At 44.5% G+C, this 27,269-nt stretch overlaps 1 protein-coding gene across 3 annotated transcripts in view; it reads left to right on the top strand.

The window, feature by feature from the left end:
- Positions 1-27,269, top strand: part of ABCA4 (ATP binding cassette subfamily A member 4) — a 131,702-nt gene that overhangs the window by 93,092 nt on the left and 11,341 nt on the right. For all 3 annotated transcript variants that reach the window (XM_043575610.1, XM_043575611.1, XM_043575609.1), the window contains 14 exons: positions 3,975-4,069; positions 5,566-5,598; positions 7,033-7,138; positions 7,258-7,332; positions 7,564-7,733; positions 9,650-9,827; positions 13,960-14,075; positions 15,094-15,241; positions 18,206-18,329; positions 18,693-18,822; positions 21,239-21,359; positions 21,818-21,880; positions 22,946-23,052; positions 25,467-25,608. In XM_043575610.1, coding sequence (XP_043431545.1) covers positions 3,975-4,069; positions 5,566-5,598; positions 7,033-7,138; positions 7,258-7,332; positions 7,564-7,733; positions 9,650-9,827; positions 13,960-14,075; positions 15,094-15,241; positions 18,206-18,329; positions 18,693-18,822; positions 21,239-21,359; positions 21,818-21,880; positions 22,946-23,052; positions 25,467-25,608 — 1,608 coding nt within the window. The remainder of the gene's footprint in view (positions 1-3,974; positions 4,070-5,565; positions 5,599-7,032; positions 7,139-7,257; positions 7,333-7,563; positions 7,734-9,649; positions 9,828-13,959; positions 14,076-15,093; positions 15,242-18,205; positions 18,330-18,692; positions 18,823-21,238; positions 21,360-21,817; positions 21,881-22,945; positions 23,053-25,466; positions 25,609-27,269) is intronic.

Raw genomic sequence — 27,269 nt, 5'->3', positions numbered from 1 at the left:
CCCGAATCTGCCTATGACAGCAGGGATTAGGGAAAGTAATACACTGTGCCTCCTGAGTTTCTAGCCAACTAACATTTCAAACTGACAGCTGAGTGAAGAGCCAGGTGAGTCCTGGGGTCCTCTCAGAAAGGTGCCAAAAGGCTCTATCACAGCCAATTAGAGAAGTATCCAATAGCTTCATTTTCCACCAAGCACTGCCTCTTCATTCTAGTCAAAAAAACTTTAAACATTGAAAAAAATATACAAGTCATGTATGCTTGTTACAAAAAGATTAGAAAATACCATTAAGTCAGAAGAAAAAAATAATTGGAGATAGCCAATAACCTTTGCTTTTTATCCATCCAAACAGGATTATATTCAAAATGCTGTCTCAAAACCTGCCATTTTCACTTAAAACATATGTTCATGTCAATAAGTATCCATTTCCATCATTGTTTTTCATGCCTGCATACTATCCCTCTGTTTCGATTTATTTTAATTTATTTAACCTCTCGTTGAACATGTGAGTTTTCAGTTTTTTCCATTATAAGCAGTGTCATAGTGTCCATTCAAATGCATATGTATTTGCACTCTTGTTAACAACCTAATTAAGAAGTTTGCCATGTGCCACGTAACTAACATGCATACACATGCATGCATATGCACACACAGACACACACAGCCACCTATGCTTTTCTCTGAGCAGCATCCTCTCTTGGGAGTTCTGAATCCCTTAATGTATCACAGTGAGTCTTTCCCAGGGGTTTTAGAGACAGTGAAAGGGGCCAGAGGAGTCTCACCCTGTGTTTAGTTGCTAATAAGCCCCACAGCTGACTTGCACAGAATTGGGCCTTGTGTGGCCCTCTCTAATGATTTACCAGTGACTGATGATTCCCCGACAATCATAGTGTAACACAGTGGGACGAGCACTGGCGTTGGCATCAGAGAGCCCTGGGTTGGTTACCTGGCCTTTCTGAGCCTTAATTTCCTCACTTATAAATTAAAGGTAGCTACCTATTTGATAGCATTATGTTGAGAACTCAATGAAATAATGTAACTAAAGAAACTGTAAACTCAATTGGTGACAACCTCAAGCCAACAGTGAGTAAAATAAGAGGCAGTTTGTTTCTCTCTCATGCGAAAGTTTCTGCAGGGAGTCCATGACCTTGTGTTTTGTTGCTCCTCTATGGTAAACACGCCTCAGCCTCACTGCCCAAGATGGCAGAATCTATTTCTCTGGCAGCAGAATAGAAGAAGGGATGAAGAAGAGAAGACAGTGTGCAAATACACCATCTTTTAAGAAAGATTTCCAGAAGCTACCACACTGCACTTTCTCTTGTACATGATTAACCACAACTGAACATCAAGGCAGACTAGGAACTATAGTATTTATTCTGGGTGGCCTTGTACCCAAGATAAAAGGATGTTACTATGGCCTACAGCAGAAAGTTAGAGCACATAATGGGGGACAACTGAATTTTACCATAGCGTCAGTCACAGTTGCTGGCCTATAAATGATTCTGTGTTTGTGAGCATCCTCCTTTCTCTTTTTTTATGCTAAAAGCATATGGCTTTATACTTCTCAAGCAATATGTTTTCCCTTTGAATCACAACTCAGCCACTGTAGCATCATAGAGATTCCATAGTAGGGAATCAGGGAACTTGCCCCAATTCTCTATACCCCAAGAGAAAGCTTTGCTTCTGTTGGGATTACTGAGGGGCCCTGTGACCGTGTCCACTCAGGTATATCCAGCATCAGGACACTGAGGGTGAGACACTGGATGTCAAGTCCTTGGCTGGGAAGACAGGGAAAGAAGGCTAAGCATAGCTGCGTGAGGTTTCATTTTATCTGTGAATCCTACCTTCAAGCTGCCCGCCTAGCTTAGGAACTTTTTTTCAGTAGTTAGTCCTTGGTCCCTGGGCGGGGTGGGATTTAACAGACCACCATAGCCGAGTCTTGGGAAAAGACGAGCCAGTTCCTGTGATTTTTTTTTTTTTTTTTTGGTCACTTCTGCATTTCCTCACTATCATTAATGCTTCTCTTGGAAACAAAATTGAATCTCAGGCATCTGCACAGGAGGTGCCGTGTGTGTGTGTGTGTGTGTGTGTGTGTGTGTGTGTGTGTGTGTGAGACATACTCATATTTATACCCACTCACCCTATTCACTCAGACACACTCTCCTATTCAGCCTGAAATAAGGCCAAAGGGTATGGGCTTCACTCAGAGGTAGTAAATTGTACACATCAGGAAAACGGGGATGGTGATGCAGTCTTCTCTAGGGTCCCTTGCTGCCCCAACATTCTTTGAATGGTGGTAGGCCCTGAGGTGGAAGTGCTCCATCCCTAACTTCTAGAATGCACAGAGATCAAGTTGTAGGAGTATTTTATTTGACAGAATTAAAAAAAATTTTTCTCACAAATTACCAGGCACCACCAATTGTTCCAGCCTAGGGTAGCTAGGTCCCCTGGGTACCATTCTCAGCTTGGTGAGAATACAGGGTGATAGAGTGAAAATAGCTGGGCTGTGGAGACAGACAGCTAGAGATTGAAATCCTAGACCAATCACCTACAAGTTCTGTAACCTGGTGCAAGTTAGCTGAGCTTTCTGGACCTCAATTTCTCTGGCTGTAAATTAAAGCAACAGTTCCTCTTTCATAAGAGTATAAGGATGAAGGGAGACAACATATATGGAGGATTTAATACAATGTCTGGCTCACAGTAAGCGGTCAGTAGATGGTAGTTCTCCTAGCATTTGAGGAACCAAGTGAAGAAAATGAATTAAAAGGAGTAAAATGGGAATGGGGAAGGGTGACAGAAAGTGTATAAAAATATAAGGAATGGTATGTGATGGTATATGTGATGTGTTTTTAATGCCACCAAAAATCCCCTCAGCTACATCTGGGTGGTGCCCCTGACACCCCAGGCTCCTGATTGACCAGAAACTGAACAGTGTAGACCCAAATTTAAAGTAGTATTGCCACCTGGTGGCCAAACTCATGGGCTTTTTGAATCCTCTAAAGTCGAAATAAGCTTCCAGTTCTAGATATATTTTGAAGTGTATTATTACAATCTGTAAATTATAAGGCACTGCTTGACTTCTTTCATTCACGTCACAAATTTATTGTTTAAGCTACATTCCAGCTACTATTCTGAGTGCTGGGGACACCACAGAGAAATTCTGCTCTCACAGAATTCATGTCCTATGGGGAGGTAACAGAGAAACAAGCAGATCAACTGGAGAGAAAATTTCAGGCAGAGATGTAGATGTGAAGATAATACAGCAGTAGGTTATGATCAAGAATGACTAGAAATATAAAATACTTCTCTGAGGAGAAAAATGTAGGTTGATACTTGAATGAGGAAGAGCTAGCCGTTTGAGGTTGTCCGGGCAGAGCAAAGAAGGCAGAAGGCACTGCCAAGTGCAAAGCGACCTCAGGAATGAGGAGTGTGCACTGGAGATGCAGGGAAGTTACGTGGGGAGGGTGAGGAGTAAGGAGAGTGGCGGCAGAGGGCCTCAGAGAGCAGGGCAGGGCCAGATCATGAGGCCGTGGCAGCCGTGGTGATGATCCTCAGAGGATCCCAGGGGTTATTTGAGTATGGAAAGCATGGAGTGGGGTATTCTGATTTATATTTTTAGAGCTCGGTCTGGCTTCTAGGGAGAAAATGGATTATGGAAGGCCAGGGTTGAATGAGGGATACCAGTCTGGAAGTCTGTGTCGAGGTCCAGGTGAGATCTGAGTGGAGGCTTGGACTAGGGTGGCAGTCTGGAACCGGAGGAATGAGGATATTTGTTTTGGAGTTGGCTCTATCCTACCTTGAAAATGGATTGGAGAAAAGAGAGGGGCCAAAGATGACTCCCACTTTTTAGTGTGGGAATTAGGCACATGCCAGTGCTTTAGTTAGTATTTTCCCAGCAGCTGAGTCCATAAATAATTTTTGGAGAAGAACAAGCATCAGATTCCAAGGTGATTAACACAGATGTCTCATTGCCTCAGAGAATACAGCACAGCTCTGAAATTCTACAAGATCTTACAAACAGGAACATCTCTGACTTCTTGGTGAAAACATATCCTGCTCTTATACGAAGCAGGTAAGAAGAGATTCTTTCATACTTTTAATCCTGGCTTCCTGTAGAAAATATTAACTAGAGACAGAAGATAGTTTATTCTCACAATGTATCAACTATCAGGGCAGTGGAAAATTTTCTTTTCCCTGATTTGAGGGCCTCATCCAACCAAAAAAACCAATTGAGGCATATACAAGTAAAATGTAATTTAAGATTAATTTTGTTTTTGTTTTTGTTTTGTTTTGTTTTATTTAAGCCAACCCGTCTTAAAGTTTAACCCATGCAGCATTAAAAGTAACATAAGAAAGCATAGAGTTTATCCAGTAATGCAGCCTCATGTTTTAACTGGTTAAGAAACAGAGACCACATTTAGAGGGAGAGTAAAGGAGAAAAGGTAGAAGAAAAGGAGAGAAGCAAGAGGGAAAGTAAGAAGCAAAGAAGAGAAAGGAAAAAAATCAGACCAACATAGGAAAAAGGCAGTGGGATGGCAGTGTGTGAGTGAGCCCACAGGTTGGCCAGGTTAACTGCACATTGCTGTAAATTATCACCTCCATTGCCTTAGTATGTCAGTGAGCTCTTCCGTAAGTGCTCGCTTCTCTCAGCTCTGCAGCTGTTCTTATCAGGCTCCACCCCGGGGTGAGTGGTTTCAGCAGCCCCTATCAGAGATCCACAACAGCATGCTCTAAAAAGAGGGTCAAAGGAAACCCTAATCCAGTCCCCATGTGCTCTGAGGCCTTAAAACATACTAATTTTAGTAGTGCATTCAGTTGCTTCCTCTATCAAACTCTGAACAAGGGATAAATGGACTCAGAACACACTGCTGGTGGTGAGAGCCGCTGCTGAGAGGGCAGTGCCAAGCCAGCAGTTAGCAAAATGAAAAATGCCATCCAAGCACAAAAATTAAAAGCAGAGTGCATAGAATTTATTCAATACTATAATAAACAGCAACCACCCAAACTTTGTTCTCAGCAACAAATTTTTGCAATATGGAATTTGGGATTTTGTGCTTGATGACCGTGATAGTTTCTGGGCCTAAACTATGAGGTCTAGAATTGGCATCTGCTCATTTCTTGTCTTATAATTTTACCCCTGATTGGCTGGAATTCAGTCCTTAACTTTGGGCTTAGACTAAGTCAGAACTTTTCCCAAGTGTGCAGGTAATTATTAGAGTCTTATTTATGCAGGATGGAAGATGGGAGGGCTGCAGTCTTCACTCTGAACTGGTATAGTGGTCCATATTTTCTGGGTCCAGATGGTCTGACGAATGACCTGACCACAGGGCCACCCAGAGGGCCCAGCATGCGGGATGTGACTTGGAGAGCCAATGGTGGAGTATGGTCCTTCCTCTGCATGTGTATTTGGGTTCAGCCCTTGGGCCTGGAGGCTTCCACACTGTTTGGATATCAGGAAATGCAAAACTGCCCTGGAGGACTGAGCTGCCCCAATGAGTGTTTAGGAAGGAAAGTTAAAACTACTGCCTTACTTATGGTATTCATCATATGATTTGTTTTGGCTTTCAGCTTAAAGAGCAAATTCTGGGTCAATGAACAGAGGTAAGAAACTATTTTTGTAAGAAATTAAAATCTCATATCCCTCTAAAATAATTGCACATAAAAAAAAAGCCACACCTCAAAGCCATGTGGGCTGCTCTGTATGTACTCAGGAATTCACAAGACACGTCCTGAAGGGTATGTAGCTCTGACAGAAGGTGCTCAGCATTTGATCTCGGAGGATCTATATGGGAGGTGGTATTTCCTGAGGAGGAGTTCCAGAGCATTCTCACTTGGAGAGGGTTCTAAAACTTCACAAGGATAACAGTGTAGAAGGCTGCAGTGAGAGGACTCATAACCTAAGCCCTGCCACTCTGGCACATCCCTTTCGAGCCTCAGGGAGTCTGGCCCAGGCCCAGACTCACCCTGTTCCTGGGACATTCTGGAGGCTCAAATGGTTTCAGAGGTTTGGAGGATCATCCAGGGATATTCTAAGAATGAGCTGTCCTCCCAGGGTCCCTCAGGAATAGGACCTCTACAATGAAAGCAGAGCTGATGTTGACTTGATTTCCTGGGTAGAGTCTGAACCACGAAAGGGAAATCCCCCTAGAGGGAAGTGTGGGGCCTCAGTTGAAGCAGAAATATTGGGGGAGGGGGGTGCAGTTTAAATCCCTGAGAAATAAAGTTCCCCTCTTCTGCCTTGCCTAAGCAGCACATTAATTTTATCCTGTCTGGGAGTTTGGCTTTTATCCTGCCACTGAAGGGCTTTAAACCAGAGAGCGACAGGCTCAGATCAGTGTTTGAGGATGATCACTTGAGACTTCCAAGCACTGTGGAAGATCGGTTAGAGCAGGAGAGCCAATGCTAGGACCCCAATTATGGGGCTAAAGGCAGAGAGGATGGTGAGGGGCTGCTGGAGGCAGGCTGGGGTTGAGAGGCACGGACAGAGAGGCCCAGCGGGACTGATCCTGACCTGATGAAGGTGAGTCCACTGCTGCCAGAAGTGCCTGCAAAGCACAGAAGTGGACCCATAAAGGAATTATTGGTTGGAGTGTAAGGAGAGTCAGGGAAGACTTCAAAGAGAAGATGATGTATAACAGATGAGTTGGAGTTGGCCAGTTGCTCAAAAGAGGGAAAGGTACTGCCAGGAAGCTAGCAGCCCCGCAGAGGCAGAGACACTAAGGCAGCCTGGACCATCAGGGGCTCTGGAAGTGATTTGATGTGGCTGGAATATGCCACTTGAGGGAAGGCATGAGGAGGGGCTAAGTTGGAGAGGTAGGCAGAGACCAAGCTCAGTAAAGATTAGGATTTATCCCGGAGGCAACATGGAAGTGTTAATAGTAGGTTTGTAAAGTGGAGCCATGTTGTTCCCTGGTCCAGAAAATCCCCCTCAAAGTACACATTTCCCTTCAGAACCTGAGAGAGTTACTGACAAGTAGGAAGCAGCACAAGCACAGTTCATGGCACTGACTTGAGGACTTCTTGTTTCCTTGTCAGGTACGGAGGAATTTCCATCGGAGGAAAACTCCCGGTTCTTCCCATCACTGGGGAAGCACTTGTTGGATTTTTAAGCCACCTTGGCCAGATAATGAATGTGAGCGGGGTATGTAAACAGACTGAAGATTTGAATAGAACTTTTGACGTGCTGGTTATCATGAAACAAATGATCATGAGGCCTAAGCAGGGAAGAAACCCTTGTGCTTGTTCATTATGGTTTTCTAGGGCCCCATCACCAGAGAGGCCTCTAAAGAAATGCCTGCTTTCCTGAAACACCTAGAAACTGAAGACAACATTAAGGTATGGGCCCTATATAATCTGCCCTAGAGCTAAAAATTCGCATAAACTAGTTATTTAATTTTTGTTTTCCCAGCTTAATTAAATTCCATCCCTTCTCCTGTTGAAATCTAGCATGGAATGTCTTCCAGCTGCCAAACCCTTCTTCCTCCTTACATTCTTTTTCCTGCAGCTCATTTTTTCTCTAAACAGCTGTAGCACCACCTAACAAAGCCTATTATCTCTGTCCCATAGGTATGGTTTAACAACAAAGGTTGGCATGCCCTGGTGAGCTTTCTCAACGTGGCTCATAACACCATCTTACGGGCCAGCCTGCACAAGGACAAGAACCCTGAGGAGTATGGCATCACCGTCATAAGCCAGCCCCTGAACCTGACCAAGGAGCAGCTCTCAGAGATCACAGTGTAAGCCACCATGGCCCCCAACTTCACAGCTTGCTTGTCACCCTCTCCATTCTTTGGACACCCCAAGAGGATTCTCACTAACATGAGCTGCTGGGCTGGATGGCAAGGTTGTTAAATCAGGCACACATGAATATGAGACTTTCAAACGCCTTGTGTACCAAACTGTTTGGCCATTCTTTCTCTTAGTGTTTATTTGGAAAGTAAGCATGTATATAGTTCTCTTCCCTTTCAGGTCTTGATAACAAGTTGCTCCTGGAGCTTACACAAATATTCTCCTTTCCAGTATGCAAAGTGACTGCCAGGAACTGGGAAAGTTGAGTCAGTCTTTCATCTCCCCAGAAGTAATCATCTTAGATTCTGGTAATATCCCTCAGATGACCAGGTTTTCAAGATATCAATAGATCTTTGCCTTCCTCAAGCTTAGGTTCTTACTGCACATTTTCTGGCAGTAAAAAACAATAATCTTGTGCAATTTTGTAGTATATGTGCTCCATTTGAGGCCTGTTTTTGGTGGGTATGCCTTTGTTAGTGCAGAATTCTTCTGGTAGGCTGTGAGGGTCCACGTTTTCCTATCCCAGTATATTGCCCTGAACACTGGGCCCTGAACATGTCAAATGTCATCAGCTAAAACTTGGGCCCTGGTCCCTTCTGGCCTTCCTCTGGATACCCTCTGAGGCCCTAAACTAAGGAAGAATAGTCTATCCTACACCAGTTCTCACTCAGTCCAAGTTTCTATGTCTTCTGCTAAGCCTCTTGAATCTGAAATAAGAAATAGGAATCTTCTGAGGTTATAAAAGTAGTATATGAAATAGTACATGTTCATTAAATAAAGTTTATAGAATAGGCTTTTTTAAATTCATTTAATGTTTTCATTTAGTTTTGAGACAGAAAAAGAGCATGAGCAGGGGAGGGGCAGAGAGAGAGGAAGACACAGAATCCGAAACAGGCTCCAGGCCCTGAGCTGTGAGCACAGAGCCCAATGCAGGGCTCGAACTCACAGACCGTGAGATCATGACCTGAGCCGAAGTCAGATGCTTAACCGACTGAGCCACCCAGGCGCCCCTAGAATTTTATTTTTTATTTATTTTTTTTTATGTCAGTTTATAGAATAGGGTTTTAAAAACTTACTTGCCGTAACCCTACACAGTTTTTGCCTCTAAACATTTTTGTGTGTTTTCTTCCAGTTATTTATTCTGTTTTTTACTATATGTATGGATCATGTTCTTTGTAGTTTTATCAGGGCAGCACAAAAAGCACTCCTTTCTCTGTGAGGGCACTGCCCCACACCAGGGTCATAGTTTGTATGTGAAGCTCAGGCTGGACTTCAGCCCACACCTGCCCCCTTAGCCACATGCTTTCTCTTCAATCCAGGGAAGGGTGAATAGAGCCAAGCTTCTATGTAACTGGCCTGTACTCTTTTCACTTAAATTTACATTATGAACATTTCTCCATGTTGTGATATGTTTCTTGAAAACGTGACTTAACAAGATTTCACACACCCTATTGCTCTACATAGAAAATTCAAGTTATCTATTGACAAATTATGAGAACTAATGAGAACATTATAGTATATGAGATTAATATAAAAATCCATTTCTATATACCATCTACAGATAATTAGAAAACATAATAAAATTTGTTTAGATTATCATATTAACATGGAAAATATTCAATGTTCACATTAATATTAGTATTCAGTTGTAATGTGGAACAGGAAGCCACAGATACCCATTTAACCTTGACCCAGCTTGAGTAGCACAATTGAGTGAAGCGACAAGCTTCCAGCCACTGAAGGGGATTCTGGAGGCTGCTACCTGGAGATGGGTGAGGACTTCCCAGAGTCTAACTTTGTCTTTCTCCTGCATTTGCTCCTCCTTCTTTACCTCTGTCTCCCCTTGTCTCTCGTCCTGCTGCAGGCTGACTACTTCGGTAGATGCTGTGGTTGCCATCTGTGTGATTTTCGCCATGTCCTTCATCCCAGCCAGCTTTGTCCTTTATTTGATCCAGGAGAGGGTAAACAAAGCCAAGCACCTCCAGTTTATCAGTGGAGTGAGCCCCATAACCTACTGGCTGACCAACTTCCTCTGGGACATTGTAAGTGTCAGATCATGGCACCTCCCTTGCCTCCAAGGCCCAAGGTGGCGGGTGTTTGCTCTGACTGAGGGGACATGGCAGGGTGGGGCTCTCATACTGTCAGGGCTACAGGAGGTGCTGTGCCGAGGGCCTTGTGTGTTCGCGGTCTCTTTGAAAGGCACAGAATTAGAAGCCCCGAGCTGGGGAAGGATGTGGGGCTCAACTTAACAACTGCTGAGTGAGGGCACCAAGGGGCCTTCTGACCCACTGAATAATCATTGCACTGCAGGCATGAGGCTAGCCTTCTGGACATAATCTGGAGCTGAAGAGGTAATATCAAGAGGTCCTTCATCCTATATTCTCTTCTTACATCCTGACCTACCCCTAAAAGGGGGAGGATGGAACTTCCCTTGTGGTAGAATCACCAAATAAATATAGGACATCAGTTAATTTTAAATTTCAGATAAAACAATGATTTTAGTATGAGTATATCCCACTCACCCCCCCCCCCCAAATATTGCATAGGACGGACTTACACTAAAAAAAAAGTATTGGTTGTTTATCTGAAATTCAAATTTAAATGAGCATCTTATATTTCTATTGGCTAAATCTGGCAACCCTACCCAGTGGCCTTACTTTGTTTCCCCCATTAAATCCAATTAGCCACCACTTTAGGGAACATAAAGAAAAAATTATTTATCAATTCAACAGCAGACTACCACCTCTCTGACAACCAAGGTTGTTGGGAGCAGGAAGAAGTCAGGGTGGGTTAATTTATGACAGGCCACAGGATCAAAATAAATTGGTAGCAAAGGCTTAGTTATATTGTAGCAGGGGTCATTATGATACCAGCTCGTGTTTTCTGGGGACTGTGGGTGGGTAACAAGATCCTTTATTTTATCCCAGTATTCTAAGACTAACGTGAGTCTCTACTTCATGTTATGATAAGATATATCATGGTGGAGGCCAACACAAACAACTTTTTTCACTGTGGTTTTTTAAAAAATTTTTTTTTCGACGTTTATTTATTTTTGGGACAGAGAGAGACAGAGCATGAACGGGGGAGGGGCAGAGAGAGAGGGAGACACAGAATCGGAAACAGGCTCCAGGCTCTGAGCCATCAGCCCAGAGCCCGACGCGGGGCTCGAACTCACAGACCGCGAGATCGTGACCTGGCTGAAGTCGGACGCTTAACCGACTGCGCCACCCAGGCACCCCTGTGGTTTTTAATAATTATGATAAATACTAGGGTTTATAAAGACATGATTTCTTTTCTCTTACTCAGCTTCCTAAACACATTCATCACTTAACATTACAAACCAGAAATCCATCAGTAGCAGCTAAGTTCTTTCCTCTCTGTCCTGTCTACCTGAGAAAACACTGAATGCATGGGGAGGAATCAGAACCTGCAAGCCTCGCTTTGGATGAGAACATCACGTGTAGCCACCCACACTGGCCCTGTGCTTTAAACATGAAAGGAGCTAGGCTTGCCTGCATTGAAAAGCTATTCAAGTCCTGGTCTTTGCATTCTACTTTTTTTAAAGACAAGGATTATAAAATTTATACTTCAGGCTAACCCATGTGTTTGCCTATCTATAGAGATCTCTGAGCCAAAGGAGAAATTTGTGGCTGGAAGGGTAGAGTGGGTATCTCGATGGGAAGTGATATTAGCAAAGTAGACATTTGGCAGGCCAATGAAGAGTTAGAAGATGGTGAATATGATGCTATCATGCTTCTGAGGCTCTAGAATTTTAAGACTGGCCTGGAATCTGAACTGTAGGATCTACAGTGTTGGAGCTTAGCACCCTCACTAACCAGTGGCAAAAAGATAACATATGCCTGAGGGTCATTGTTGAATGAATGAGTGAATGAATGAATGAATGAATGAATGAATGAATGAATAAACACTTATTGTTTATATCATTCACTCAGCACAGATAGGATATTTTAAGTTATTTTTTTAATGTTTATTTTTGAGAGAGAGAGCACATGTGCAAGTGCAAGTGGGGGAGGGACAGAGCAAGCTCTGTCTGAAGCAAGCTCCAGGCTCTGAGCTGTCAGCACAGAGCCCGACACACAGGGCTGGAATCCATGAATCGTGAGATCATGACCTGAGCTGAAGTTTGACGCTTAACCGACTGAGCCACCCAGGCACCCCTAAGTTATTTTTTATATGTCATCTGTTTTTCTTTCAATTTTGAAACAATCACAAAATTGTTATAAAAATAGTTCAACACTTTTTTTCTAAGCCATTTGAGGGTAACTTCCCAACAGGATGCTTTTCACACACACACACACACACACACACACATATACCTCGTACCTCCAATGTCTACCTCCTGTAAATGAGGACACACCCAATACAGTCACAACATAACTGTCAACATCAGGACACTAGCACTGGTGGGTCACCTCCATCTTGTCCTCAGACGCCACTCAAATTTCATTAATTGCCCCAATAATGTCTTTTCTAGAAAAGAGTCTAGCTCTGAGTCACTGCATTTTGTTGTCCTCTCTCTTCACTCTCCTTCAATTTGGAATGGTTCCTCAGTCTTTTCTTGACACACACAACCTTGACCTTTTAAAGATCATAGGCCAGTTATTTTGTAAAATGTTCTTTGAGTTTGACCCAAGTTTTCTTATGATTAGATTCAGGTTATCGTGAATGGTGGTATCATTCAGTGGTATCATGAATGTACTCTATTCTTCTCACTGCATCTGATCAGGTAGCTTCTGATTTTAGTTTGTTCTATTACTGATGATGGTCACTTTGGTCACAAGGTGTCTGCTGAGTTCCTCCATTTTATAATTGATAAGAGTTGGGGGAGAGGTACTTTGAAGCTATGTAAATATCCTATTTGTTATCAGACTTTCCATTTATTTATGTATAGCCATGTGGATTAATGGTTCCTGTGTTAATTACAGTCTGATACCATTCTTATTTATTTTGATGCTCAGATTATCCCATTTGACCAGTGGGAGCCCCTTTAAGCCAACTTTTGTTTTCTCTCGACTTGTGTCTTTCTCTTGCTTGAGCACCTCCATGCTCCCTGGCATAGTGAGATGTTCCAGGCTCATCGTGCACGTCCCTCAGCCCTATCGTGGAATCAGCCATCTCCTTGTGGAACGCTGGTTCCTTCCTATGGAAAATAATCCTCAGAAACCAAGATCTCAGGGCTATATATTTTCTCTGCCACTGAGGTGTCAGTGGCTTCAGGCCTTCTCAATGGACGGAGATGTATGTATATACATAGATATACATGCATTTACATCTGTATTTCTCTGTCTACACACCAAACAATATGAGCTCACTAAAACCTCCATTTCCAATCCCAACACCATGGGTTCTCTCTGTTTCCATATTTGTGACTCTTCCTCGAGAGTGAGGAACTGGCTTCTGTTACCCCTGACTCATTTACCTGCCTGCACAATATACCTGTATGGACCAAGTCTCCCATCTCTGCCACCATCTTCTCCCTCATGTGGACATCCCCCTCTAGTTGCTCCAGCTGCCCCCTGTGTGGAGGTCCTCCTCATTCTGCTCTGGCTCTGATAGCCCCAACCAGATCGACCCCTATAAGGACATGCTCCAATACCCCACACCAGCCGGCCCTCTGTGGGATGCTCTCCTCACTCTTCTCAGGTTCTCATCCTGCTTGGGACCGCTGTGACACCTCCTGTAACCCCATTATGGGTGCCCACCTCTCCCTGTCCATCCTGATGGCTTTAGGACTGAATTGTGTAGGAAAGGAAGAAAAGGGATAAAGTGGTAAAATGGTATCATCTATTTGAAATTCATGAGCCCAAGACCTAAATATTTTAAGTTTTTTCTGAATCCAGAGACATGCTTAGAAAGTAGAATCAACAGGACTTTGTGACCAATTAGAAAGAGAAAATGAAAGATTAGGTGGAATTTGATAATTCATTCTTTCAAAAGATATAGGCTGAAAGTTTCCTGCACTGGGACGTGGAAGTGGGGAGGAATAGGAGGACAAAGGATGACTTAACATATGTTTGCTAACTAAGAACTGTTCAGACAGAATCAGAATCCCAGACCATAATAAGTCCTGGAAGAGTCTGCCCCAACCCTCATTTTATAGAACTGAAAATAGAGGTCTCTAGAGGTTAAGTGCCTTGTTCTCCTCTCTTCAAGATGAATTATACTGTGAGCGCTGCTTTGGTGGTGGGCATCTTTATTGGGTTTCAGAAGAAAGCCTACACTTCTCCGGAAAATCTTCCTGCCCTTGTTGCACTGCTCATGCTGTACGGGTGAGTTGTTTGGCATTAGCTAATGCTGCCCAAAGGAAAGCCGGGGGAGGGGGATGCTCTTCTGACAAAAAACCAGAGTTTCTGGCAGCCATGTTAGCTTCCAGCACCCAATAGGGTGTGTGGCTACCGACAAGGAATTTGTCTGTCTTCTGTTTCTGACTCCACACATGGAGGTGTTCCTGGGGCTCAAATGAATCTTCTTCCACACAAACTGTGGCCTGACCAGAGTCTGGGGATCTGTCACTCTCCCATGCCTCACCCAGCTCTGATTCTGATTCATCTGTGGCCAGCCTGTCCATCTCAGTGTTTCCAGCTGTACTGGCCAAGAGTTATTTGCACACAGAAGACTGCAGCTGAAAGGCTGTTCCTGAGTCAGGGCCAGAGGATGACACAAGGATTAAATCCCATAGAATCATACAGCAAAGCATGCAACTTTATATCCAGGCCTACCTCTTACTGTATAACACTGTCCTGTAACCACGGACAAGTAATCTGGGCCTCAGTTTCCTCATCTATGAAATGGAGATAGTGATACCTGATCCTTCCTACGTGGGTCAGTAAAGTCCTGCCAGAGCAATGGTCTCTATTCCTCTCTCTTAGAAATAGAGAATTCAGGAACCAGCCTGACTGTGACATACCAACTCAAGTGAATTTTAATGATGAGCCTATTGGGATCTTAGCTCAGGTTTGGTGATCCAGACTAGAGTGGGAAGCATTGCAGGTTAGAGACTGCCCCCTCTGCTTTGTAAAAGGCTTTGTAGTTTGTAGGTACATTCATAGCCACCATCTCACTTGCTCCTCACCAAACCCCCATAGGTGGTCAGGGGAGGCATTATTATCTCCCTTCAAAGATAAGGAACAAAGACCAAGGGATGGAGTAGCTTTCTGGTCTTCCTGGGACTCCCGCCAGTTCAAACATGTCACCTCGTGTGAAGGGAATGTATTATATTTAGTGGTGGTACAGAAAATGGAATAGAGACTGGAGTTCTGTCCCACTGAGTTATGTCATTTCACACAGATGGGCAGTCATTCCCATGATGTACCCAGCATCCTTCCTGTTTGATATCCCCAGCACAGCCTATGTGGCCTTGTCTTGTGCTAATCTGTTCATCGGCATCAACAGCAGTGCCATCACCTTCATCTTAGAATTGTTTGAGAATAACCAGGTAAGCATAACTTTCATGGCTTTCTTGTTTGATTACTAAAATACTAGAGAGTATTTGATGGTCAGGTAGAGCCATGGGCAAGTACTGTGGCTGGAAAATCTTAGTGCATACATGACTGTTGCTTCCTCCTCTCCTCCCTCTCTCTTGCTCCCTCCCTCCCTGCCTACCTCTGTGCCTGCCTCCCTCCTTCCTTTCATTTCCTTTCTATTCCTTTCCTTCCTTCCTTCCTTCCTTCCTTTTTTTCTTTAAGCTCATTTAACTCTTTTAAGTTTATTTGTGTGCTCTGAGTGTCATGGTTTTCTGAGCTCATTCTGCAAGCTATAAATGACTTTTTGTGATCCTAAGCTTTTAGATTTTCTTATTCTTTCAGGGTTTCCTTGGTGACTTTTGGTGTTCAGTTTTCTACACACACACACACACACACACACACACACGTAATACATTCATCTGATTTCAAAATTTAAAAGGAGCAAAAAGGCACATAGGAAGTCTCCTTCCTACCCCTGTTTCCCAGTCACTTAGGAGGCAAACTTGCATTTCAGTTTCTTGGTGTTCTGGCAACAAATAAGCAAATGTATATGTTTTCTTTCTCCCACTTTCTTATACAAATTGTAACAGAATAACATTTACTACATGAAACTTAATCCTGAAGATAGGGTTAGGAATTTATGGTGCTGATGATTCATTTTTATGAGTTATAAATTACAGTTGACCTGTCCACATTCCCCAGACTTCTCCTTGCCCAGAAAGAGCTGGCCAGACTAATCCCTAAAACAATGGCAGTGGCTCCAGGGCTGTTTCTGCTTGCACTCCCACTCCCAGCCTGGTGTGTCCGAGCCTTGCCTGTGGCTGGCCTGGAGCACTCTCAAGCACTGGTAGGCTCACCACATGCCTGTGTCCCCAGTGGCCTCTCTAGCCTGTCCCTCCCCTAGTAGGTCTTCGTAGTTCAGAGTGTAAGCACCAGCCAGCACATCTGCACTGCTGTTCTGTGGCCCCTGTCCCTACTCCTACCCCTAGGCCCTGCTGGGAGGACCTATGGCAAATCTGCACTAACCCCCCCACCCCCCCCCCCATCCCATGGCCTCCTGAGTGATGCTTTCCCAGACCTTGTCAGACTTTCTGCAGCCACTAAGCAAGAAATAAAACCCAAAATTTCCCATGACTGGTAAAAAAAAAAAATGTAACATGTCACAGTGAGACCCCAGAAGGGAGATGGATGGGAAAGAACACAGACCCTGCCAATGGCAGAGTCTTCTGGCAGACTGAAAATCCTCCTCTCCAGAATTGTTTGTCATGGGCTCACAGCCCACTAAGTCTTAAAAAATTGTGTTACTTCAGAATAATTAAAGAGTAAGCTCAAAGCAACTCAAAACATTCTCCCCCCTGAGGGTTACACTCATTTAGCCACCATTTACTGATTATACTCCTTTCCCCTGCATAAAGCCTGGTTGCTTTCATGTAAGCTATCAGATAGACAGATGCTGCAGAAATTCCCAGTATCCCTCAGCAGGCTCTCAGGTCCCAGTAGCTGCCGTCTCTACTGAGTCAAGAGGTATCGACCAGGTGAACACCGTGTGATGGATGTGCTGATGGAAACAAGTGTGACCCGCTTATCCTGCCCTGCTGGAACTCCTGTTCCAGTCAAGAAATGACCTGTGCACCAAGCTAGGAACCAATATGAACCACCGTACATGTCATCCCATAACACAGTGTGTGGTAGAACAGCAAAGGAACGAGACAGATAAAACACTACAGATCAGAGTGGGCCAAAAGAACGGGGCTACAGGGATCAGGAGAATCTGGGTAGAGGAAACACAATTGAGCCTGGCCTGGAATAAGCAGAATTTTATTAGCCCATGTCACAAACAATGAAGTACCTATTTTGAGCTAATCATTGATTAAGGTATTTAGAAAATACACCAAAATACTTAGGACCTGGTTGTTCTCCGGGAACCACTGATTAGTGAGGACAGTAGGCAAGTAAAAAATAATTAGCCCTGGCTGGCAATGTTATAAGTACTAGAAGAGAGAAGTAGGTATATTACATGGGAATCTGGAAATGCTTATGAGAGAAGGGGTTATTCAAGCTGGCTTTCTAAAGAAGAGCAGGAATCTGCCAAGAACAGAAGGGGAGAGAGCATTCTTTCCTGACAGCAATGATTAATAGAAGCTGGGGGTGCAAAGGCCTGGGGGCAAAAAAGCATCATGCTGGGAGCAGGGGAGGGGGGATATGGGGAGGAGAGTGAGAGAGAGGAGGTCATATGAGCAAAGGTGTGGAGACCAGGAAGAAGCCAGTTGTGCAGTAGGGATGGGCCAGAGAAGTGGGCAGCCTCGGCCTGGTCAGCCTCGCCCCTCGGTGTCCCCTCTCCCATCTTGGGGGAGGGTCTGCCCAACATCGCTAGGCTAAAGTAGCAAGCACAGTCTGACCATCTGAAAACAAGTCCCCCCAACTCAACACAGACACCAGAAAGTCTCTGGCCCTCTTTTCTACTGGCAGCAGCCAGACACCTCGCTGTCCTGTGGAAGCTGAGAAGCAGAGCTGGAAGACGTTCAGGTCCCCTCTCTCCTTTGGCACAAGCTAGGCTAGGAGCAGATGAAAGAGCCTCAGAACCCAGTGACAGCTCACAGCTGTACCAAAGGAGAGAGAGCCTGGGCCAAAGTCCCAGCAGCTGCTGTACCTCCTGGAAACAAATGCCCTGGAGGGTTCACATGTAATTTCAAAGTGAGTCTGCAACGACAGCTCCCCAGGCAGGCTACCTGGCTAGCAGCATCTCCTGTGAGTATTCTAAAACCTCTGTTTCTGTGTAACAGATCCCTCCTGTGGCCAGGCTGGCTGCTAGGCCCCCTGTCTCTTCAGGCCTTCCCCTGCTTCCACCTTATGAGGGCATCCAGGCCCCTCTCTGCTCAGGAAGGGCAGGTGGGCTTGGTCCCCACGGCTAACTGTCCTGCTTTTCTATGTTTCAGACGCTACTCAGATTCAACGCCATGCTGAGGATGCTGCTCATTATCTTCCCCCACTTCTGCCTGGGCCGGGGCCTCATTGATTTGGCACTGAGCCAGGCCGTGACGGATGTCTATGCCCGGTTTGGTGGGTGGCATTCCAGACCTGTGGAACATGGCCCCAGATCCTCTGCGTGTGGGAGGGCTGCCTCCGGAATTTCTATGCCAGACCCGCAGCCTGGACTGGGGCGGGAGGGGGACACCTGGTTGTTCTGGTAGTGTCCTACTCTCCAGGAGGGATCAGGTGCCTGTTTCTGTGGCTGAGGAGCCACAGGAGGGGTCAAGACTAGCTTCCTACTCTTCCCTACTCTGACTCAAGAGGCTGAGATGAGACGTGGGTTCAGCTCTCACTTACTGCTTTGCCTGAGGCTTGGTCTAACTGGGCCAAATGTTGTGACTAGGTCTTTAGGGGCAGCTAGGGCAGCTGAATGGACTTAATTCCTGTCCCCAGGTGAGGAGCACTCTTCAAATCCATTCCAGTGGAACCTGATTGGGAAGAACCTGGTTGCCATGGCAGTAGAAGGGGTGGTGTACTTCCTCCTGACTCTCCTCATCCAGCACCACTTCTTTCTCATCCGATGGTACGTTCAGGCTGCTGCCCTAAGGGTATCAAGGGCAGCTCCTTGCTTCTGTCCAGCGACTTGGCTTCATATCCATGTGGTCGTCTCTCCTCACCAGCCCCACTCCATGATGGTTTTTACACTCTTAAAGCCTGGCTTGTACTGAATAACACAAGGAGAGACACATTAAAATAGGCACATTGGAGTTTGTGAAGAATCTAAACTCTAAAGTATTTAAAATACAGGGTTTTTAAGGTTTATTTATTTTTGAGAGAGAGAGAGAGAGAGAGAGCATGAGCAGGGGAGGGGCAGAGAGAGAGAGGGACAGAGGATCCAAGTTGGGCTCCACATTGATAGCAGCAAGCCCAATATGGGGCTCGAGCTCACGAACCACGAGATTATGACCTGAGCTGAAGCCACACGCTCTACTGACTGAGCCACCAGGTGCCCCTAAATTACAATTTTTAATTTCAGTCACTAATATTTAATCCCTCTCAGTTAATTAACAGATACTCATTTCAATTTGGATGATAGCATTGCAAATGATAACGTTTAAGGGAGATCCAAAGTACTGGGAAACAGATTTATGCATTCATAAGAAAATAGACAAAGTGGGGCCCTTTGCTAATTAGAGATTTGAGAGTAGAGACAAGTAGTAAGATGGGGGTGACATCCAAGGTGACTGCAGCCAGGAGCAGTGTAGGGGAAGCGATTGTGCCCCTCTGGGTGGGGGTGGAGGTGGGGCTGTCTGCCTGCTGTGACCCAGCCCAGCTGTGCCATTCTTCCCTACCCAGGCCTGGCCTCGTTCTGACATGGGCACTCAGATTTCCAGAAGGCAGTCCTCTGCAATCCAGGCTGACAGACCTTTATTAGGGCTCAGCACAGGGTCCTGAACTGCAAATCACGGTGTTTCGTTTCTTATCCTATCATCCTCTCAGGCTGAGTCTGGTCACATGTAAATAAAGATTCAGAAGACTTATATTAGGTTTTGATCCACCAGGAATCAAGTTATTAGAAATGAATCTACCTCCCTACTCACAGGGTCGTGAGGATTGAATAAGATAATAGGTGTCAACACACTTGGAATAAAATGACATGACCAGGAAGTGGTGCTGGTTATGAGGGACAGTGGTCCAGGGACCCTCAGCCCTCACAGGCCCCCTTCCGTACCTCTGACCACATCTTGAAGAGACCTTGGGGTAGGAGGGAGGAGGCAGACTTGTTTACCAAAACAGACTCATTAGCTTCAAACTCTGTGTCAAACAATTGAGCAAGTCTTCCACATTAGGCCTGAAACAGCACCAGAGAAGCATTCCACAATCTCTGGCTTTAGGAAGCCCACACCCATGCCTATGCTGAGAGGCAACCAGGCAAAGAGAAGAAGGGAAGGACAGAAGAAAGGGTGCTTTTGGTAGAGAACATGCTAACATGTGGAGAGTTCAGGATAGCTGTGAAGGGGGAGGGAGAAGGGGCTGAGAGAAGAGCCTGGAGAGCTGGGCAGAGCCAAGTCCTAAAATGCTCTCTCACCTCGATGAGGACTTCAAGTTTAAGCCTGAAGGCAGCAGGGAGCTATTGGGGTGTTTTGATCAGGCAGGTGAGTGATCTTCCAGGTCTAGAAGGAGAGACCAGACAGGAGGCCATTTGGGCACCCAGGCAAGGCAAGAGTCATTGGTGGCCTGGATAGGAGTTCAGGGCATTGGGAGATGGAGAAAAATAGGTTGATTGGATAAATGGTAAGCAAGGCAAGATTTAGACATGAATTAGATGTGCCCAGTGAGGGAGGAAAGAAAGTTTATAGGCCAGGGTGGTCAGGGAGGGTTTCATAGAAGAAGCTGTGTCTTTAAGGATGGGGAAGATTCTGTTTGGCAGGGCAGGAGGAAGAAAGTATTGAGGCCCTGGAAATGCCTGCAGAAGCTGGGAATTGGGAAAGACCAGCATAGGCTGGGGAGCAAGGGTTGACCAAAAGGTTGGTGGAGGAGTTAGTTCTAAAGATAAGTGGGAGCTGGGTGACATTCACTGAGTGCTTACCATAGATGAAGTGTTTTAATAATGATAACAGCTACCAGGTTTTGAGTTCTGACTCTTTGCCAGAGGCTGTGCCAAGTTCATCTTCTCCATGGTCTATGAGGTAAACACTGTTATCCCCTTCCTACCATATGGTCGAAGGAGGTGACGTTTAGAGAGGTTTAGTGACATGCCCAAGGTCACACATGGGTAGGCCAGAACTGGGAACAAGGCTGACTCTGGACTCAAGGACTTGCCTTCTCTGCCTAATGTCTAACTCTTCTCCTGTTTGGAGGCCTTTTGAGAATCAAGCATTAGGGGATATAAGGCAAGGCTGGAGCTGAAGTGAGGGAACGGGAAGAAAGTAATAGGAAAAGGAGAGTTCCAGGGACGCGGTACACCAACTCAGTCCTGTCCCCTTTCCCTCCTGTAGGGTTGCCGAGCCTGCTAAGGAGCCCATTATAGATGAAGATGATGATGTGGCTGAAGAAAGACAAAGAATTATTAGTGGGGGAAATAAAACTGATATCTTAAGGCTAAATGAACTGACCAAGGTAAGGGAATAAGTGGAGGTGAGTTAGTTTTGAGGTGCCAGTTGGATCCAGAAATGGCACAACAACATAATTACAACATTGTAATTTGCCTTTGGTAGCATCAGCAATATGCCCGTGCAGGCAATTCATTTTCCTGATCTTAAGCAAGGTTGTCAGAACTGTGTTTTAACTTGTCTTCCAAGAACACCTAATTCCAGAGCATTCTCCCTAGTATTCATCTTGGGCACTGGCACAGGGCCTCGGTGAGAGCCCCTACAACCGAGCCTCACTAAACCTTCTCCATTCCTTCTCTGCACGGCAGGTCGGCTTTGAGATTTCCCAGTGCTCATGACACTTCTCTGAACACCTGTGCCAACGTATAACCTCCTCATGTTGGTAGTTCTCACCTAAACCATCCTTAGCCCCTTGCTCTCTCTAACCTCTGTCAGTTCTCAGTCCAGTTTCTCCGCATCTTGCAGATTTATTCAGGCTCCTCCAGCCCAGCGGTGGACAGGCTGTGTGTCGGAGTCCGGCCTGGAGAGGTGCGTACCCTGCGGACTCCTGTGCACACTTCTTCTCCCTTCTAAAGCAGAGCTATCCCAAAGAAATAAAATGCAGCCACAGAGGTCACTTGAAATTTTTTAGCAGCCACATGAAAAAAATTAAAAGAAAAAAAAGAAAACAGGTGAAATTAATCTTGATCATTGATTTTACCCAGTGTATTCAAAATATTGTCACATCAACATGTAATGTATATAAAACATTATTGATTCAATATTTTATGTTTGTTTTTTGTTGTGTTTTACATTTTCAAAATCCAGGGTGTGTTTTACACATACAGCACATGTCAATTCAGACTAGATGCATTTCAAGTGCTCAGTAGTCACTGTAAGGGAGGAAATCCTCTTTCCTCTACTCTTCTGGGTTCTCTGGGTAGACCACTGTAAATTTGACTGATGAAAGACATTAGGAAGAGAAAAACAAACAGACATTTATTAGCACGTGTGTGGCACCTACACAAGGGACCCATCAGAGGTGAATGACACATGGGGTGGTTAGAACTTGGGCTTGCATCGCATCTTAGCAAAGGAATGATACATTTTCAGAGAAGTGACAAGACAAAGGGGAAAGAACCTGGAGTCAGTAGGGGTGGCAAATTATAGGAAGGCAAATATGGAGGAAAGTAATGGCAGATAAAGTCTAGTTAGCAAAGTTTGCTATGTAGATTCCTCTGGTGCTGTCTCCAGGCCAAGGTTTCAAAGTTGTTTCTGGCAGTTAACTTTTGTTCTTCCTGGTACAGAGGGGAAGAAGAGACACCTTATAAATTTAAGTCCTGCTTTTAGGCAAACGGGAGGACAGAGAGCTTTTCTCGTATCTGCTGCTACTTAATTGCTTTCAGCTTAAAATCATCCTTATGCCAAAGTGGCATATGTTGGGGTGGCAAATCCTGCTAGCCCGCACCACACATGGCCAGTGGCCTCTGTAATGGCAGCACAGGTCTAGAATGTCTCCCACCTGCCCACACACCTGCCCTAGGGCCTGACATTCCACATTCCTCAGGCTTCTTAGACTCTAGGATGAGGCCAGTTCTGTGTGTCTTCCCTCAGTGCTTTGGTCTTCTGGGAGTGAATGGAGCTGGCAAAACAACCACGTTCAAGATGCTTACTGGGGACACCACAGTGACTTCAGGCGATGCCACTATAGCAGGCAAGAGGTGAGTGTCTTGCTTATCCTGTCTCAGGGTGCCTGTCGCAGGTCCTCGGCCATGCTCTCATCCCAGCATAGGGAGAGTGAGCATCAGATTCTGTACTGAGGATGACTCTGAGAGCATGGAAGAGCTGTGTAGATAAGTAGACCTCCAAGAGAGCATGGTCCACAAGTATAAGACATAGACTCTCTGGGAAACTGAAATTAATTGTGATTGTTAAGACATGCTCCTCTTAGCATGGATTCTTGGAAACTTCTGGGAAGCACTAAGTCAGTGGTTCTTACTCTTTCTGGGGTCATGGATTCCTTTGAGTATCTGAACACTTGCGCAGTATTCCTAAAAAATATGCCATTGTTGGGGCACCTGGCTGGTTCAGTTGGTGGAGCATGTGACTCTTGATCTTGGGGTTGTAGGTTTGAGCCCCACATTGGGTATGGAGATTACTTTTTTAAAATCTTTTTTTAAAACCATATATATATATATATATATACATATGTATATATATTAAAAACATACTTTATATGTGTGTGTGTGTGCGTGTGCACATACATACATATACCATTATCCCCCATTACCTCCTTCCACACATTTTTTGCAAAGAGTTTAAGGGAATTTACTGTGCCCTGAATCACATTTATGTTCCCTGAGTCCCTGGTTAAGAACCCCTGTGGTGAAGCATCCTTTCTCTGGATCAAGTTTCTAAATGGGGGCTGGTTTAAGAGCCTTCAGGGGCCTTAGTCTGAATTGGCTATTTCTGTGCTGATCCTTGGCTTTGCCAGGCCAAGGAGGCTTTATAAAGGGAAAACTGGCATGTGTCCTTGGATTCTGGAGGGTGCCTGCTGTTCTCTGTAATAAGGTATGAGTAAACACACTGGTCCTCTGTGGCACAGGATCAAGAACACGAACCTATGCTGTTTGCCATTTTCCAGGCTGCTCCTTAAACAGCAGAGCTCACAGGCATTAGATGTGCCTTGAGGAACCCTCTGCCCTGGTTTATAAGAGGAGTTAGGCAGTGCGTACTTCACTCAGCAACTGCCTGACTAAGGCCTCCTTCTGGAAGCCATCCTCAGCAACATGGCTGAATATCCACTGAACATGGCTCAGACAGGATGAATTTGGTTCCCCAGCCTTCTCCGCCATCCCTGTTGGGTTTAGAGCAAACAAGCAGGGTGCAACCAGACCATGGCTTAATCTGTCTCATCTGTAGATGCAGCTTAACCTGCAACCAAGCAAATAACTTGACAGTTGTAACAAAAGGAATCTTGAGGGGCTAAGGGACAGCAGGCAGGAGGATGTAATAGGATTTACCATAAGACATCAAATGACAGCCCAAGTAAGACACAGCCTGATACCTACAAGAGGGAAGCTAAATGAAATGGAAACTGGAACACAACTTTGGATTTAAGATGCAAGATTGGGTTTCTCTGGGAGGGCAGCTCCCATGAATTTGGCAAAGTACTGTCCTTGCTTTCCTGGGTGGTTTTAATTGGCCCAGCCATGCCTGAAGTACTTTTTGTTACAGTGGGGGACTACATGGTGCCTCTCCCATCATATTGCCTGTATCTTTTTTTTTTAATTTTTAAAAAATGTTTATTATGAGAGAGAGAGACAGAGTGTGAGTGGGGAAGGAGCAGAGAGAGAGGGACACAGAATCCGAAGCAGGCTCCAGGCTGTCAGCACAGAGCCCAACACGGGGCTCAAACTCAGAAACAGCGAGATCATGACCCGAGCCGAAGTCGGACACTTAACCGACTTGAGCCACCCAGGCGCCCCTTGCCTGTATCTTTTGTTCATAGACCCTAAGCTACAAGGGAAGCAGGGAGAGACTGGACCAGTCTATGGACAGTTTGTTTTCATCAAGATAGTGTATTTTCTACTGAGGGAGAATATCTCAGTCAAAGGGAGTTAATAGAACTCAATTCACTTCCTCTCTGTTCCCTGACAGTGTCTGGCTCTGGGTAGTGATCTGACTGGTTCCTCTTTCGCTTACTGTATATCTGCCAATAGACAAAGATGGATCAAGTTTACTTCCTTTCAGAAGCATGCATCTTCTGTATTTCCCAAATGTTTGAAAGGGATCAAAAATCACTGACGTTTTCTAACACTTGATCTTCCCTTTGTTTTTAAACCCACATGTGAGGTGACCCACTCCAAAAGTAAAGCTGATTTTGGGTAAGAGATATTCAGTTTATCCTAGACAGAGAAACTTGAAAAGATCTATTGGATTCAAAGCTCAGAATTCCAGAGTTCATCAGTTCCTAACCAAAGGGCTTCTGCTTTGATTTGTAAATGTTGCGCACATTTCTGAAGCAAAGCAGAAGAGGTAGCTTGCTTATCTCACAGGCAGAAGCTCTCCAGCCCCAGTTCTCTGGTCACCCCCTCTATGAAGGAAACTTGCTAACTGCCTTTTCTTCTTGCAGTATTTTAACCAACATATCTGATGTCCATCAAAGTATGGGCTACTGTCCTCAGTTTGATGCAGTCGATGACCAGCTCACAGGGCGAGAACATCTTTATCTTTATGCTCGTCTTCGAGGTGTACCAGCAGATGAAATCGAAAGGGTAAAAAATGGTTTCTTTTGGCTACTCAGAAGTTTGGTAAACCCTAAACCTGTTTCGTGAGAGTGCATTTATTTGGACGTGGGAAAGTGAGAGCATGCTATCCATTCAACAAATGCTTACTGTGTGTCTACTATGTGCCAAATACTGTTATAGGAAATGGGGGTATGGCAGTAAACAAAACAAGAAAATCCCTGCCTTCATATCTAACAAAATATATATCTTACCCCAGATATATACCTCCCACAGCGCAAAATTCATATGCACAAAGTTATTCATTGTACTAGTAGTCACAAAAAATTAAAACATTAGAAATTACCTAAACATTCAGGCATAGGAGATTGGTTGAATACATCTTATGCAGCTGTTACACACATACACACACGCATGCACAGAGAGAGAAAATCTCTGTGAACTGATAATGCAGTTATTTCCAAGAGATATTTTTAAAAATTTTTTAATATGTATTTATTATTTTGAGAGAGAGACAGAGTGCAAGTGGGGGAGGGGCAGAGGGAGAGGGAGACACAGACTCCAAAGCAGGCTCCAAGCTCTGAGCTGTCAGCCCAGAGCCTGACACGGGGCTCGAACTCACAGCCCGTGAGATCATGACCTGAGCCAAAGTCGGACGCTCAACCGACAGAGCCACCCAGGTGCCCCCCAAGAGATATTTTTAAGTGAAAAAAGCAAAGGGTAAAAGAGCACATGTAGAATTCTACTTTTTTTCTCCCACTATTTTCTATTGAAGTATAGTTGACATACAATATTATATTAGTTTCAGGTGTATAGCAGTGATTTGTCAACTCCATACATTAAGACACTATTACAATGGGCTGTAGGATGCTACTTTTTAATGTAAGAAAGTAGGAAAACCAAGAAAGCAGACATATGTCTGCTTAGCTTTACAAATACAAATACAGGAATGATAGGCCTAGAACACAATGAATTTGGTAACTAACAATAGGGAAATGGGGTAAAATGGAAATGGGAGGGAATAACACTTCTCTCAGGATATATTTTTGTATGGTTTTGACTCTTGGAAGCATGTTAGTGTTCTATGTATTAATAAAATAAAACTAAATTAATAAAAACAAAAAGAAAATTCTGACTCTGAAAGCAAATAGAAACAAATTAATCCAATTTTATTTGAAGTAAGTATCATAACCATACAGAAGGGGAGGAAAAGAACTACAAATAACTGAGGGCACAGTATCTGACTATATTTCCTCAGCCTTGGGCAGGCAGAGCAGAGGGAAAGAACTACAGACAAATTCCAAGCTCTTTTTAGTTGATTTGTTTTTTTATGGTGTCATGAACAAAGCAATTCTGAAACATTTTTAGATGTGTTACTGGATTAAGTAAATGAATAAATGTGTTAATGTTGTTTGAAGCCAGAGTTCTCACTGTGTAAGAAAAGACCTACAAATATGGAAAGGGGGAAAGCAAGAAAGAACCCTGTGGTGTTGGGTTGGAATTAAAATATCTCTGTCAACTCATGAAATATTGATATGCATGTGTTTGTGCATGCATGCATATGGGCTTGTGTATATTATACATATGCATATAAATGTGTATACATACACATGTGCGTGTTTGTGTATGTATATATCTGTCCTCTGAAAGGGCCAAGAAGCAGAAATACTCTAGTAGCAGTGAGTACACTT

The sequence above is a fragment of the Prionailurus bengalensis genome, chromosome C1, assembly GCF_016509475.1.
Source record: "Prionailurus bengalensis isolate Pbe53 chromosome C1, Fcat_Pben_1.1_paternal_pri, whole genome shotgun sequence".
NCBI lineage: Eukaryota > Metazoa > Chordata > Mammalia > Carnivora > Felidae > Prionailurus > Prionailurus bengalensis.
The sequence above is the reverse complement of the archived record's forward strand: the minus strand, read 5'-3'. Positions and strand labels throughout refer to the sequence as shown.